Here is a 16,059-nt window from a genome sequence, read left to right on the forward strand (position 1 = left end):
TCTGGACCCTGTAGATTTTTATGTGGCTCTCTCTATTTCTCTCCTGCTCTCTCATAATCGCAGGACGCTTTCAGTGCTCTGGGCGACACACTGGGTGCCCCAGAACCACCAAAAAAACTACCTGAACTCAAACCTGGGGACATTGTTCATGTAAGAGTCACGACTCTTCTTTGGTTTTTATTGTCTTTTACAAATTTAGATATGGCATTGCTACATTTCTTTGTACTCTTTTCAATAATTGAATGTTTTTTGAGCAGGAGAAGGACGTGACATCCAAGAAGGATGTTCGTCTCGGGGAGAGAGACGACACACTCCCACCAGATTACAGATTCTCAGAGGAGGAGCTCAAGAAATATCCCCCTCCTGCGAAAGAGGTAATATGCTGTCACAGTTATTAGCATTAAGTGACATTGATCTTATTGTTGTTATATGTGTTGTGTCTCATGGATGTGTGATGATTGGTCACTGTTCTTGTGATTTGATTGGTGGATGCTTTCTTCTGTCCCAGCCTTCTCTAGACACTACTGAAGCTCTGGATATTCTGTCTGGTGATTTTACCACTGTCCCATCTGCTGCCAAGACCCCTGTTTGTTCTTCTTCTAAGACTCCAGTTAAGGTGAGACTCGTGAACATCCACATACAGGAGGAAACAAACAACTGTGATGTATTTGATGTCTTAATTGTTTCTCCTACATAGCAATGATATTAAATGTCTGGGGTTGGTAAGATCTTTTTTTGAAAGAAGTGTCTTGTGCTCACCAAGGCTGCATTTATTTGATCAAAAATACAGTAACAGTAATATTGTGAAATATTATTACAATTTAAAATAATGTTTTATTCCTGTGTTGGCAAAGCTGAATTTTCAGCATCATTACTCCAGTCTTCAGTGTCACATGATCCTACAGAAATCATTCTAATATGGTGATTTACTGCTCAAAAAACATTTCTTCTTATTATTATTAATGTTGAAAGCAGTTGTGCTGCTTATATTTTTGTGGAAACCATAATACAACCGTGAATAGAACAGCATTTATTTGAAATGGTACTCTTTTTTTAACATTATAAATGTCTTTACTGTCACTTTTGATCAATTAAATGCATTATTGCGGAATTAAAGTATCAATAAAAAAATAAAAAAAAATAAAGAAATCTAACTGACCCCAAACTTTTGAATGGTAGTGTACTGTATGTTTAATCTCATTAGCATCTCAATGTTTATTTAAACCTCTCTCATCTCTCTTCTCATTCTGCTCTTTAGCCTTCAGGTTCAGATTCAGATTTTGCTTTAGATGCTCTTGCTGGTGATTTTGTCGCTCCTTCTTCTGCATCTAAAGTTCAGTCTGCTGTCTCTGGCCCCCCACACGCTGACAGACAGGTACATTTCTAGTTTATCCATATTTTCACATATTATACATGTTCATACTTTCCTTTTATACTGATTTTCTCTTCTACTTTTTGGTGCAGTTGTCAGAAAGTACCTCATCAGCTTTGGATGCCCTCTCAGACACGCTGGGAGACATAAAAGCAGCCCCCGAGCCTGCCCCTGTCCCGCCTAAAGCCATCGTTAAGGTAACACACTTTTTAATAACTGTGTCTTTCCACTTTCCATACACTCAACTCTGCACCAAGCAGAATCAAGGTCGACTCACACCAAATCAGATGCGATTACATGACCAGCACTACTAATTTTTGTAATTGAAAAATGCCGTCACCATAAAACTACAACAACCGATTGTAGGACCTTGATCCTTGATCTTTTGATAATAAGAGTTTGATGCACTATGAAAACAAAACCATAACAGCACCCCAACTTCCTCTTCAATTCCCCCCAAAAAACATGTTTATTTGTTAAAGAGATCAATGCAAGATGATACACCAAAACTTGTGTTTCCTGGCATTGTGTGGTGCCTGCCATTCTGCATATCCTTCCGTAGTATCCCAGTGTTAGGAAAAACTTGGCTGAAGATTATGTTACTGACCCCCAGACTTTTGAACAGTAGTGTATATTTTCACAGGCTTCTTAAAGGCAAAATATGATCATGTAAACTATATTATGACAGTATTGCTTTTTGTCTCTCAACCACAGGAAAAGGATATAAAGGAGGAGAAAGTGAGTAAACCAGGTGAGAGAGACGACACCCTTCCACCAGATCATAGGTTCAGAGAGGAAGGCCACAAGGTGACTTTTGCTTCTCTATAATGTTTCAAACTAAATATTATGTATTAAAACTTAAGATGTGACAAATTTTCCACTTGTTCTTCAGTCTTCTTCGCAGGCATTTGAAGCCGCAAAGCCGAAAGACGTCAAACCAAAGCAGGTACTTTATGAATCACTGAGTGTATAGGATATATATATAATTGAGAATCTTTTTTTTTTTTTTTAAGAGAGATCATGATTTCCCCACGATTCTGAATAAACAACTAAATAAAATAATGTGTAATTTACTAGAGGTTAAATGTTCATTTCTGCAGTCCATTTTTTTATTTTTTTATTAATTTAAATGAAATGTTTTTTTTAAAGGCTTCAAATAATGATTTAATGACTCGCTCATAAAGACTTCACTTGTTTCATTATTGGATGAATCCGCGTTTTTAAATGAATCTCTTGAATGATTCAATGACAAATACATTTTTTAACAGTCACTTGTTGCCATCTACTGGCATAACGATGTAATTGATACAATCTTTTTTGAAGCGTCGTGTTACTTTCAAAAGGTGATTTGCTCTATTTTGATCCGAACTATAAACTTTTATCCCAGTACTTCTGCGATCATTTGAATTATTGTAAGACAGAAGTAATGATACCGTGTGGCTGAAAATACTTTTTTTGTTTATGAAGCTGTTTCATGAACTGCTCTCTCTGGCTGATCACATGGGTGTTTAATTTGAGATCGCAATCTTTTAACGATTAACCATGCAGCTCTAACAATGTTTTTCTGTCCATCTCTCAGACACCAATTGATGACACAACGGCCCTTGACATGCTGTCTAGTGATTTTTCTGCAGTACCGACCATGAAGCCCTCTGCACCTGATGCCAAACACTTCACCCCTGAACCAACACCACCAACCCATAAGGTACCACAAACAAACCTGCATAAATAACTAAACATCCCTCTCGAAATTCTTTACAAAAGTACTATGTTTGATTATTTCTATTGTCTTTGTTTACAGGCATCAGGTCCAGTAATGGATCAGCTGGCAGGCAAATTGATTCCCAACCTGACCGACCCCAAAGCCAAAGACAGCAAACCAAAGGTAAGAATCAGGCCACAGGTCAACTGTCATTATGGACACTTTTCACGGACCGTGATGATGCATTTCCACGTATTTGTCACATTTTAATTTTTAAAACATTTAATATACATTTATAGTGCTATACATTGTCACATTATCTTGACAGTAAATGACAAAATCCAAATTAACGCTGCGAGGGTGTTTCTGAGGCAGTGATGGCAAATTGGACATCTTTCTCTTTTCTGACTTCTGTAATCAGTCTCTAAACTTTTCCTTCTTTTTGGAAAAGTCATGGATGTTTTCTTTTGCTATTGGAGCACATGGGAATTCAAATATTATATTTGCTGTCATCTCTTATTCACCACTATAGAAGTTTACCTAACTATGATGACTTCCGCTTCTGACAACCCCAGAAATGTGGAAAGGGTCCTATATCTGGATGCTGATCATCACTTTTTTCACATATTCTGGACATTCTGTTCTTTCAGAAAAATTATGTTTGATCTTCCTCTGAAAAAAAATATGTAGCCAGAGAAAATTAAAAGTAGGAAAAATCTGTGCATGCTATTACTGTATGAGCTTCAGGCTTCCCCCCCAGACCCTTTATACTGGTTCAAGCCAGTTTATATCAGGGGTCTCTATCTGATTACAGGCAAAGGGGGTCAAACCAAAGTCTAAGCCAAAGGTAGGTTCTAAATTAATTGAAATGCATGAATTTAGTTCTTATACAGTAGCTTTGGCTCATGAACGGCAGCATGGAGAAACACAAACTAAAAATCCCATTCGGTCACCATTCCATCAGCTGAAACGCAATCACATGGCTGTATATTTGCATATTCATCCAAACATCTGGCAGGTTTGCCTTGTTTGAACACTGTGGCTGGTCTGATACTCAAAGGCTTTGCGTTTACAAACTGCTGAAGATCACTTGATTATTTCATTTGCACACGTTATGCCACAAAGCAACCTTAAATTTCACCAACCATATGCTTGAAATGTTTGCATGCTTGGTTTGCATACTTAAAATTCTGATTTTGTGTCCCAGAAACAGTCAGTAGAAGATTCTTCAGCCATGGATCAGCTGCCCGGCAAAGTGAGCTCAGATGTGGTGCCTTCATCTTCCACGAAGGGCGGAAACAGATAGATTGCACGTCAGTGTCTTTACAAACCTCTTTGAATTTAATTTAGGTTTTTATATTATATTTACACTACTGTTCAAAGGGTACTACTGTATGGGGTCAGTAAGTTTTTTTTTTTTTTTAAGAAATTAATATTTTTATTCAGCAAGGATGCATTCAATTGATCAGAAGTCACAGTAAATTCATTTATAATGTCAGAAAAGATTCCATTTCAAATAAATGCTGTTCTTTTGAACTTTCAATTCATCACAGAATCCTGAAAAAATATATATTGCGGTTTGGTTTCCTCAAATAATATTACACATATAACTGTTTTATGATAATAATAATAAATGTTTCTTGAGCAGCAAATTAGCATATTAGAATGATTTCATGTGACACTGAAGACTGGAGTAATGATGCTGAAAATTCCATCACAGGAATAAATTAAGTTTTAAAATATATTTAAAAAGAACACAGTTAATTTAAAGTGTAGTAATATTTCACAATATTTCGTTTTTTTACTGTATTTTTGATAAAAAAAATGCAGCCTTGGTTGACATCTTACCAACCCCAAACTTTTGAATTATATTATATTATATTATATTATTTTCTGTTTTTAACTGATTTGACTTTATTCATGTTTATTTTATTTCTCAGATTTATGGTGCGTCTCGTCATCCCTAACACAAGAAACCATTAAAGGGAGCTGCTCGGACAAGAAATATATTTTATGGTGGACACGGAATAAAATGAAAAAAATATATAACTGCACAGAGACACTTAAACGTGTATATTTTAGAGCCCCCCCTCCTCTCTTCTCCTATAGCAAAGCAAAAATAAATCGAATGATCTTTTGTCTCCTTGTGACTGATAGAACATGTATGTACAGAGAGCGCATGTATTGTTCTACTTTCGGTCATCTATTTTTGGTGTGGTGTTGTGATATAATTTTTCCCACAGTAAAAATATTATACCATATGCAATTTTTATTTTTTATTTTTTCCATCTTTAACTGGGGGTCTCTACAGTCTTCCGGTTCACAGACATGACCGTCTATTGCTGTTTGAGGATCTATTGAGACGCTAGTAGGTTATGAATTCATCGTTTACAGTACAGGGATTCCTGTAAGGAATTGCAGATTATGATTATGATGCCTTTTGAATGCTGTTGTATGTTTGTATGACGACACTAGTCAAAAAAAGGTTTGTGTGGGAGGTGTTTTTTCTTTGTAGTTTGTTTCCTCAAGTGCACTTACAAGGATGCTCTCGAAAATAACTGTAAAATTATTTTGCAAACACTAAATGATCCATTGGCCTGTTGTCATCACAAAAGCCTTGGGAAATAATTTGGACAATTTCATGTTTCACTGCTAAAGTTTTTTTTCCACTTGATATCGGGGGTCAAATAAGAACTGTTTAGAACTTTATTTTTAGAGCCACTAATAAATTCACAGGTGTTGCGTTAGATGTGGTGGAAAAACTTGAGAGTCAACTCAGTTGTGTTGGTTTAAGGGCAACCACAACATTGCCATTTTGCTTAACATCAGGACTCACTTTTTGACGCTTTAAAATGCTCAAATAGCTTCCATAACTGACAGTAGAAACTAAAATATGACTTTTAAACCCAACAGTGTCTTCCATATTTTTTTGCTCGTACAATCTTCAACAGATCCAGACAGGTTTTTCTAGAGCGTTCAAAGATGTTGTGTACTATTAATTGTGGCAGGATGGTATTTTCAAGAAGGGATTTTTACTCTTAAAAAATAAAACTAATAAAAAACATAAGCCCTTTTTGTTGGTTTTGTTAGTTTGGAATGTTCTGTTCTTAAAGTCTTTGTGCACATAAAGATATAATGATGGCTCAGATACATTGTTTTTGGGTGTGTTGATGGTGTTTGCTTTCATTAGAACTGATTTAGTCCATCTTTATGTATGTTGTGATCAAACCTGGAATGTATTTACACCCTATAGAAGGACAATGTGACGTTTCTGGAAGACTAAAAAGCATGCAAGGGACAGTGTTGACAATTCCGGGGGTTTTCCACTGGTTAAAGGTCACTCGGCCATTGGGCTATTTTGGGCAATCATAACATTTTTGGTTTGTTTCTCAAACCATTGTATACCTTCTGAACATTTGGAATATAGCCTACGGAACGAGTTGAATGGGTTTATTTTAATGAAACCTTGCATCCTCTTAAAATAAATTTGATGAAAGTCACCATTCTCTGCCAATAAATGGGCATTGTCAAGCGAGACATTTTTTAAATCTATTTATTTGTGTTCCAAAAACACAAGGTAGGAGTAATAAAGCTTTAAAACAACATCAAGGTGAGTAAATAATTATCCTATTGAATTTTCATTTTTGTGTAAACTGTGCCAGAAACAGTCACTGAAAATAAGGTGTGAAGAAGTAAATAAACTAAAAAGATAAAAGTGCACCAATGATTGCGATGTACGGCAGTGTTTTAAGCTTCTTAAAACAACGGATCAACGATTTCTACTGTGAATGTTACTACTGCTTTTTAGACCACCAATTTATGAGATGTAATTTCTTGCATAATCTTAATGGAAGAGCTGACTTTTTTATTGTTTTTTTAATTCATTCATTTATCAGCAGCTGCCTATTATCTGCCAAGTTATTTCCATAGCCATGTGATGATTTTTAAATCGGTTGATGCTGTTGGTTAATGTTTTACTGCAGCTTTGTCTTTTTCTCATCTGTCGTTCTGCATGTAATTTAATTGAATTGATATTGTTGCGTGACATTGTTAGATTGGATGACGTCGTCAGAACTTGCCATACCTTGGCTTTTAGTGATTTGACGCCACTGGGTAAGGGTTATGTAACACTATTTATAACTACAGTATCTGTATATAAAACAATAGAAGTGCAATCTCCCCATTTAGATAGATAGGTAAACATGCATGTGTGTGTGTGGTACTCGGGGAAACTGCCCAATTGGAACATGGAGACTGAAAGTCAAGTATCTCCATGTATCCCAGTGGTAACACTTCTTTAATAAATCTATCATTATTTGCTATTGTTTCTATAACCTTTATTCCATTTATAAAATATATACAACATATAAACATAGTCAAACCAAAATTTATTCAGAAATCTTCAACAAATTCTCACATTATCAGTTTATTTGCTATAGTTTAGAAAATGGTAATAAAATTTGACAAGAATCAAATCAAATCAGTTGATATTTTACTGGTTTTGGCCATTCTTCTGTTAAGACTGTCTCACAAATGAATTAGGTTGAATATCTGCCCGCTGTTAAAATTATGTACACAATTAGATAATAACAATTTAGCTCAACCAATTACCAAGCAATGCTTAATTTTGTTCAGTCTGTGGTGTAAAAAGGTCGCATTAGCAATTCAACAAAAAACACTTAAGGAAAACATAGGTCAAAAGTGTATGAATAATTTTTGGTCCCACATTTTTATACATTTTACTGGTAGTCCACTGTTTGAATAATTTTTGGGTATGATATGTCACAGTTTACTTTATTTTGCTATCCTCACTTACGTAAACTAAAGTGTCCTGCACCCACTAGTAAAAAAAAAATGATATCTGGTGTCTGAATAATTTTTGGTTTGACTGTTTTTATTTCTCAGTTTCTTGATGTAAGAGAGCTTGATGTTTCTCCAATGCAGAACTGAAAGTCTCTTTCTCAGTATCGTGGTCTCTTCCGGTCTGTATTCTGGTCTAGTTTCCCTCTCACATCACGTCCCTTCTTTGATGGCATTAGATCTTCTGAGGATGAGGATGAGGATGAAGGCTGGTCCGGGAAGGGCAGCTTCTCTTTCTTCAGTGCAGCAGAATGTATTTCTCATTTATTTCAGTACCTTTAGAAGCTGATACAGTGAAACGGATGAAGATTCATCAATCTGCTGTTATAATAAACATAAACACAAACAGGAGTTTACGTCTATGACGAGACACAAGGCTTATTCAGGACAATACTGAGGTCAGTCGGTCTAGACGCTTGTCTGCAGAAAGCCAATCAAAATGAACACGCAGGGCCTTGAATGTCAGGGAATTAATACGTTTTATTGCATACCTCTCATAACGAAAATTGAGAAAAATGCCTATTTCGTGTGCTGCTTGGGGCTTTACAAATCGCCACACAATTGAAAACAGGTCTCAGGGAATAACCTTTCACAAGCAAAACTGAAAATTTGTTTCTGGTTGTATTTCATTTACTATTTTTATTTTCAGAGGAGAAAGGCCGCGAAATTTTAAAATACTACTGTTATTGTGTCACGAAATGTAGTTTTAAGAGTTTTTCAGTCGACAATGTAGTTGTTTAAAGCTCAAATCTGTGGTTTATTTATAAAGATAGCGCCTATTTAAAAATGTTATCTGACGGTTTCGGAGTTGTGAGATCCAGCGATCACCGGGCGCTCAGCGCTCATGTACCCCGCCGAGAACAGCCTTACCTCGGCTAGTGCTTCTGACGTTCGCCGCTGGATCTGATGTCTTTAGTCTAGTGGTTAAACATGAGATATAATTCGTCTTGTGTATATCTAACGGGCGATCTTTGGTCTCAATAATCTATAATTTGTTCCTTGGCAAATCGTTTTGGCTGAGGGCAAAGTGAAGTTTCATAACTTTATATATTTAAGCTATTTAACTTTAACGTTGTAGCCTGCTGTATGTTTGACTCAATCGTTTACTTTTATTTCTTGACTTGTATAGATTCTTATACCTTTTAAAAACTGAAATTTAACAAAAAGAGACAGGGTTGAGTCATTTTATTTTATATAGCCTATGTAAGAATATTTTAAAATATATAAATTTACATTATTTATTATTGTTATTATAATAATATACCACTTGCGATTATCAATCTATTATAGTTATGCTGTTAAATTACGCCAATAGGTGGCGACAAATGGACGACAGTCTTACTAAAATCATGAACAACTGAGAAAAAGTAAACAAACTTCAACGATAGATAGATAGATAGATAGATAGATAGATAGATAGATAGATAGATAGATAGATAGATAGATAGATAGATAGATAGATAGATAGATAGATAGATAGATAGATAGATTTTTTAAACTTATGGTCTAAAATCCTAACATGATACCATTAAAGGGAGCTCATTGGACCTTAAGGCCTTATTCACTTAGGAAAATGTCCTGTTGCAATGTTAAAGTTTTTTTTCCATTTGATTCATGAAGTTAAATGAGAATCGTTTAGCTTAAGCTCAAGGTTTTACACTTACTTTTCAGAACCCCTAATAAGATCACAGGTGTTGCATTACATGCGGTAAAAGTCAGAATCTTTCACTTTCACTTTAACTCAGTTGTGTTGGTTTAAGGGCTGCCGCAAAATTACCGTTTTGCTTAGCATCAAATGTCTAAATAGCATCCATAGTTCATGACTGAAACTGAAATACGACCTTTAAACCAAGCGTTGTCTAACAAAAACGTTTCTTTCTGCTCATGAAATGTTGAACGGATCCAGGCAGGTCTTCCTAAAGAGTTCAAAGACGTTATTGTGTTAATACAATCTTTTTTTTTTTTTTTTTTTTTTGTTCTTAAAATCTTTATGCAAGTAAAGATGAACTAAATAAGAACTCTGGGTCACAAGATTAGGGTCCAATTCTCACTATTAACTATATTAACTACGACTTTTGCCTCAATAGCTCCTAATTACTGTTTATTAATGGTTAGTAAGGAAGTTGTGATGTAGAATATGGTCATGCAGAATAAGGCATTAATATGTGCTTAATAAGTACTAATAAACAGCCAATATCCTAGTAATATGCATGTTAATAAGCAACTAGTTAATAATAAGAATTTTACCCTAAAGTGTTACCAGACTCCAACATTATTTTTGAGTGTCAGTTGTTTACAAAGGATGTAGTAAAACATTAAAATCATAATGTTGTGATCAAGCCTGCAATGTATTTACACATTAACGACACCAGCATATCTGGAAGATTACTTTATTCTTGGGCAGCTTGTGACTATTGACCGTTCGTGTTGTCACCTCCTGTGTTATTTATACTGAAATTGTTCATTTTAAACTCTTCATGAATGCATGATACAGGCCTATTACTTCATCCAAGAGCCTTTTTTATTTTCAATTGATTTTCATTTATTTACAATTAAATGTAGAAACAGACATCAGTAGGAAAGCAATTTGTTCATCTGAGGTTCATATCACTTACAGCCAGCAGATGGCAGAAATCTCTTTTAAACAGGTTACAATTATACAACTGTACTTTAAAGCCGCACTTGCACACCACACAAATGCATCAATTTAAGCCATAATAAGCCCAAATTAGCAAGCCTACACTGAAGCAAAACATTTCACCAGGAACAGATTAAGACTATCAAAAACCACATAAAGAAAAGATCTGATTATTGTCAGTGACAGAAACAGATACAAAGACATAACTATAAAAATCACCTAAATTCATTGAAACAGAAATTTTCATTTCAGAAACATTAGCATTTTGAAAGATTAAGATTTAACGTTCTAGAGACTGAATAATAATGAAGGAGGAAACCGCTTTTAAATGTTCTTAATGAGAAGAAAACTGAACCAACGAAAACTTTCCTGCTTCTTTACTGGAGCTAGAAGTGGTTGTTGGGCAGTTTAGCGTGGCCGACGTGTCTGGGTTGAGGTCTGAAAATTACAAATTGAGATATTGAATAGAAACTGTATTGTATTAAAGGGGAAAGAAAATGTACTCGCCCTCAAGTTGTTCCAAACCTGTATGATTTTCTTTCTTCTGTTGAACACAAAAGAAGATATTTTGAAGAATATGGGTAACCAGACAGTTGACGGCACCCATTGACTTATTTTTTTTCTACTATGGAAGTCAATGGGGTCCATCAACTGTCTGGTTACCGACATTCTTCAAAATATCTTCTTTTGTGTTCAGCAGAAGAAAGAAACTCATACAGGGTTAAAACAACTTGAGGGCGAGGATGATTTTTGGGTGAACTATCCATTTAATGATAATTTGTGTCATTGTGACTTACTGTCTTTTGTAATGGTGGGGACATCGTCTTGTTCTTAAACCTAGAGAAGAAAAAAACATTTGACAAAAAGATTTTAGTAAAAAAAATAAAAAAAAATCCTTCAACAATATTTATAAAAAACTAAGCATGCTAAAACTTAGGCCTAATCAGTCAAAAAAAATCATGAAAATATGTTTTATAATATAAAATAATATTTTTAAGTGTAATTACATCTTTGGTTGTGTTTTTATAGATTAAGAATAGTGTAATTGTTCTTATATGTCCTCCAAATAATTATGTGTAGGAGTTTTGAAAATCATTTGCATGCATAGTTAGTTTCTCACCATTGAAAAATGGATTTACACATGTAGGCTATTATTAGCATAATTATGGATATGTTTTAAATGTCTGTGCTCAAGTCAAGCAGTGTGTGCGATAACTTATATGTTCCAAAGCTTGTACATGATCCATAACCATTTTAAAAAAAATAAAAAAAATTGTAAATAAGAGCATCATCTACAGCACTTTGAATAATTTAAAAGGTGTGGATTTGACTTACGGTTGCAGTACAAAATTGTGACGATCAGCAGAATGAGGAGAAGAGCACAGCCAGAGGCGAGAGAAGACAATATCCAAATCTCACAGATGAAACCAGGCTTCCCTGTGAACAAATACACCTCCTAATCATTACAACGCTGTCTTATAATAGAAAGATTTATTTTTCAATTACCATAATAGCATATATATATATATAGCACAACAAACCTTTTTGGCACGGACACTGTGATATTGTTGTCGATTTTGTTGTAGGTTTTGTTGTAATCACTAAGATCGGGTTTGCTGGTTTTGGAGGTTGGGTTGTTGGATCTGAAACAGAAATATTAGCAAATATGATATTAATCTTTAATGTAATTTAATATTTCCACTGGAAAGTTTTTCCCCCCTATTTTAAGCATATCCCTCACTTTGTTGTTAAATCTATGCTAAAAACAGGACAAATGAATTTGTCAATAAGGTACCAAAATTAAATGTAGACAAATTACAATTGATTCAAAACAAATGTAGTTTTGCTTCTCAATTAAATTGATCTTGTTTTAAGGATGTTTAGTTGTTGTTTTTTTTACTTAAAAACAAGACGAAAATTATTTTTGCAGTGCTCATATATCGCATGACCCTTTTGAAAAATCAGATGTGATCAGTGTTTCTGAAACCTGAAAATGTTAATGTTTAACAGTCAGATACCCACCTGGTTCTCCTTTCATTTCAGTCAGCCCTCCAAAGAAGAGTTTATTGCTGTTCATGGTTGCGCAGGTGTAAACACCACTGTCTGTCTTTTTCTCGAACGATTTAATGTCCAAATATGCCTTACCACTGTTGTCTACGTCGACATTGTATTTTCCCTCTTGTAAGGCTTTTTCCTTTATGCCCGAATTTTTAACAGTGAATAAAAAGTCTGCACCTGCACTGTTTATTCGAAACCAGAACGTCAAGGTGCCGGACTGTTTAATGTCACAATCAACTCGAACCTTCTCTCCTTCTTTACAGATCTTTGCAGAGACTCCTGGAGACAAAGAGATGTGTTTAGATTAAGAAAAACAAGACTTTTTAATGCATGTGTGAACAATACCATCTAAAACTGATTTAAACAGAAATGTTTTTTATTCATATGGTCACATGTGCAACTGAATTTCTCTGCATTTAGTGGTGTGAAAATAGAATTAACTTGTTTCACCATTGAATTAACTGAAAGTAACTTGTATGTAGCTTTTTATACTTTTAAGCATGCCAATACAAATATATATATCATAATTTATGTGTTGTATCATTTTCATGCTGTTTCTGTGCGGAGGAAGTTAGGCTAAATGTTAAATAAAATATATTATTTACAGTTTAAATGACTGTCTAACGGCTGGACATAAAAACAACATGCAAATTATATTTGGTCTAGTCAAAAACAATCTGTCCATCCTGTACACTTTTATATCTTTCATTACATTTCATATAATGTAATTGCAATTTAAGAGAAAATGTTTAACTCACCATAGAAGAGAGACAAACTCACACAAAATCCAATGTATATTTGATACATTTTTTCAATTCTCAGCACAGACATTCAGTTCTTCTATAAAGACAGGAACAAAAACTACTGAAAAGATGAAACGAAATCTCCTCGTCTGCCCCTCCCAAACCCTCAATGTCTTGGTTTTCAACTGTACTGCAAAACTGCACTAAAGAAAATAAATGTACTATTTGTTTTGTTGCTTACTAATTGAGGCATTATATATAATATATATATATATATAATAAAATATAAAATAAAATAACATTTAAAGATGTAAAATGAGTGGCCCAGAAACAAATGGTAACTGAATGGTAAGTAAACAGCATAAAAATATGTAGAATTACAGGTGCACAGTATATTTTTTGTGTACATTCCATGTAGTAAAGATAAGGTTTATAATCATTTCACTACTTTTAGTTTCTGTATATACTGTATATATATACATAGCAGCTATTGGGGGATGCTGTCACACTCTTTTGGTGTAAGTTGTCACAATGCCTTATATGGTATTAATCACAATTTAAACTGTAAAACAATTATGGGAACCATAAAACAATACAAGAAACAGAAATATTTGAAATTGTAATTGTGCGAATTTATATATATAGTATATTTAGTATACCATGTAGGTCAAGTAAGGCTAAAGTTATGAACATCTCTCATCATTACATGATTAGGTAGAATTCTGTCAGAATGGTTTATGTCGAATTTTTTTTGGATCGATGTGGATCATTGTTCAAATTTGGTCTATAAAACAGGTGGTGGTTGTTTTTTTAAGTGGCTTGACGTATTGTCAGTGCAGTGGTGCAGCATCCTCTCAGCGTGCACCTGAAGGGGGGTCTATGCACTAGCAGCAGCACGAGCACATGCACCGGCGCGCGCAGCTCTTTGATCGCGCGTCAAACCGCATGTGACGCGCTCCACTGAGAGGGGCTGCACTGCAACTCTGGACCCCCTAACGTTCATCCAGCTTAGAAAAGGTGTCGTTAGGGTGTACAAAGGCTATTACAGATGTGCACGGAATGTTTTTGCGTCCACGCGCTTTGTTCGTTTACGTTTCTAAGATCTATTTATGCACAATTAAATGAAGGGAATATTCTCACGCTCACTTTCAAAGACATTTTCCATTTCTTTCACTTTCATTCACTCACACACGTCTTAAGAAAATCGTAGTCATGATATACTTTAACAAATGCAGTAGCCTACCAATGCAGAATTTAAAAGCTAAACAGTTATTAATGCATGGATAACCCCAAAAGAATGCATCTTAACCTCACTTTTCTGCAGACGAAGTAACGTTAGGCTATAGCCTACTTAAATCAAGTAGGCCTAGTACTTGAGTTAAGGTATTGGCCTACCCTAGATAGATAGGCTTTCCTAATCAAATATTACTCCAGTAGCCTATGTAAGCAGGCCTACTCATTTTCAATTTTATTTCAGATGTACGAAATTATTTAATTTTTAATGTAGTCTACTACTTAAGTAGCCTATTAAAGGTACAAAGTAGGCTATACTGATCGAGGAACCATGTTTATTTTTAGCCAATAGTCTGACTCAACCCACTTGAAAGAATGTAGCTAATTAAGCATTTAAGCGATTAGTTACTGTCCACAACCGCTTTTCTGAACCAGTGTTTGCAATTATTTTTAATTAATTGGGTGTCAAGGTAATAAGTTCGATGTATGAAGTCAGTTCTCCTCAGGTTCACACAGGTGTAATACCACATGTGTAGTTCATTACGTCAACTATCAACATGTTCCTCTAACATTTGAGGACCAGAACGCAACACGACACTTTTTGTTTTCATTTGAGACACTTTGTGATTTCAAATCTACATTTTGTGAAATGTTTCGCTTAAAAAAGTGCTATCTTATCTCGGTGAGGAAAAACTCAAAACAGGTCTGCATATCACCTGACGTCATGACGGTATCAGAATATAACGTTTCCCAAGAAGAGTGGAAAGATGTTCAATTGTTTTGTACGACAGCTTCAGACCACCTTTGTTCTGTAGGCGTACAGAGAGTCTCTAAATAATATGAATGTGAAGGGGATGCTGCCCACACACGGTTACATCACTAACAACAGCGCCCCCTTTCTTTCTTATGTCGCAACACGGTCTGACGTAATGTAGGTACATTTACGTCTCCTGTCCTGGAAATTAACGTAACATTTACATTGGCCATGTAGTTGGATAGTGGAAATATGAGTTTACGACATTATCAACAAAAACAAATCTGTTGAAGACCCAGTTAGGTGTACACATTCTATTCAAATTTTTTCTTTTTTTTTGCAAAATTATTATTATTTTTAAATTTGATATAATTATCACTTTTTTTTATCAAAGTGTTATATAAGTGTTATTTACAGTATATAATACTTATTATTAATGTTATTGTTATTATTGTTGTTGTTGTTGTAGTTGTTAACATTGGCTAGTGTGTTTGCAACATTAGAAGGCCGTCTATAAACAATTGCACAAAAAAAACTGATAATAATTTAAATAAAATAATGATAAATAATTTTACACATATATATGTATATATATTAATGTGTGTGTAAAATTATTTTATCATTATTTTATTTAAATTATTATCAGTTTTTTTATATTATATATATATATATATATATATATATATATATATATATATA

The 16,059-nt window shown here is 34.4% G+C and overlaps 2 protein-coding genes across 17 annotated transcripts in view; one reads left to right on the forward strand and one right to left on the reverse strand.

The window, feature by feature from the left end:
* The window catches only part of cast (calpastatin), a 39,727-nt gene extending 33,580 nt beyond the window's left edge, over positions 1-6,147 (forward strand). For 14 of the 16 annotated variants that reach the window (XM_082140566.1, XM_082140562.1, XM_082140568.1 and 11 more), the window contains 12 exons: positions 64-150; positions 258-374; positions 509-616; positions 1,259-1,375; positions 1,465-1,569; positions 2,087-2,179; positions 2,265-2,318; positions 2,952-3,077; positions 3,174-3,257; positions 3,889-3,921; positions 4,282-4,387; positions 5,015-6,147. In XM_082140566.1, coding sequence (XP_081996692.1) covers positions 64-150; positions 258-374; positions 509-616; positions 1,259-1,375; positions 1,465-1,569; positions 2,087-2,179; positions 2,265-2,318; positions 2,952-3,077; positions 3,174-3,257; positions 3,889-3,921; positions 4,282-4,380 — 1,023 coding nt within the window. In that variant the 3' untranslated portion in view covers positions 4,381-4,387; positions 5,015-6,147. The remainder of the gene's footprint in view (positions 1-63; positions 151-257; positions 375-508; positions 617-1,258; positions 1,376-1,464; positions 1,570-2,086; positions 2,180-2,264; positions 2,319-2,951; positions 3,078-3,173; positions 3,258-3,888; positions 3,922-4,281; positions 4,388-5,014) is intronic. The other 2 variants (XM_082140567.1, XM_082140570.1) reach the window with 2 other exon arrangements.
* Positions 6,148-10,433: 4,286 nt separating this feature from the next.
* On the reverse strand, positions 10,434-13,544 carry cd8a (CD8a molecule). The gene is made up of 6 exons (XM_082140575.1): positions 13,389-13,544; positions 12,595-12,909; positions 12,114-12,215; positions 11,908-12,009; positions 11,370-11,409; positions 10,434-11,010 (listed from the first exon to the last, which is right to left on the reverse strand). The coding sequence occupies exons 1-6, from the start codon at positions 13,459-13,461 to the stop codon at positions 10,959-10,961; spliced, it is 684 nt and encodes a 227-aa protein (XP_081996701.1). The 5' UTR covers positions 13,462-13,544; the 3' UTR covers positions 10,434-10,958.
* Positions 13,545-16,059: the final 2,515 nt, after the last annotated feature.

Source organism: Leuciscus leuciscus, assembly GCF_965113295.1.
Source record: "Leuciscus leuciscus genome assembly, chromosome: 16".
In the NCBI taxonomy this organism is placed as follows: Eukaryota; Metazoa; Chordata; class Actinopteri; order Cypriniformes; family Leuciscidae; genus Leuciscus; species Leuciscus leuciscus.

What these genes read in the sequence shown, in the direction of transcription:
- cd8a (XM_082140575.1), bottom strand. Translation starts at nt 13,461, where the DNA reads ATGTCTGTGCTGAGAATTGAAAAAATGTATCAAATATACATTGGATTT. An exon ending in ACAGTGTCCGTGCCAAAAAG is followed by an intron (nt 12,010 to 12,113) that starts GTTTGTTGTGCT and finishes ATTTGTTCACAG; the next exon opens with GGAAGCCTGGTTTCATCTGT. An exon ending in CCCCACCATTACAAAAGACA is followed by an intron (nt 11,011 to 11,369) that starts GTAAGTCACAAT and finishes TGTAATTTTCAG; the next exon opens with ACCTCAACCCAGACACGTCG.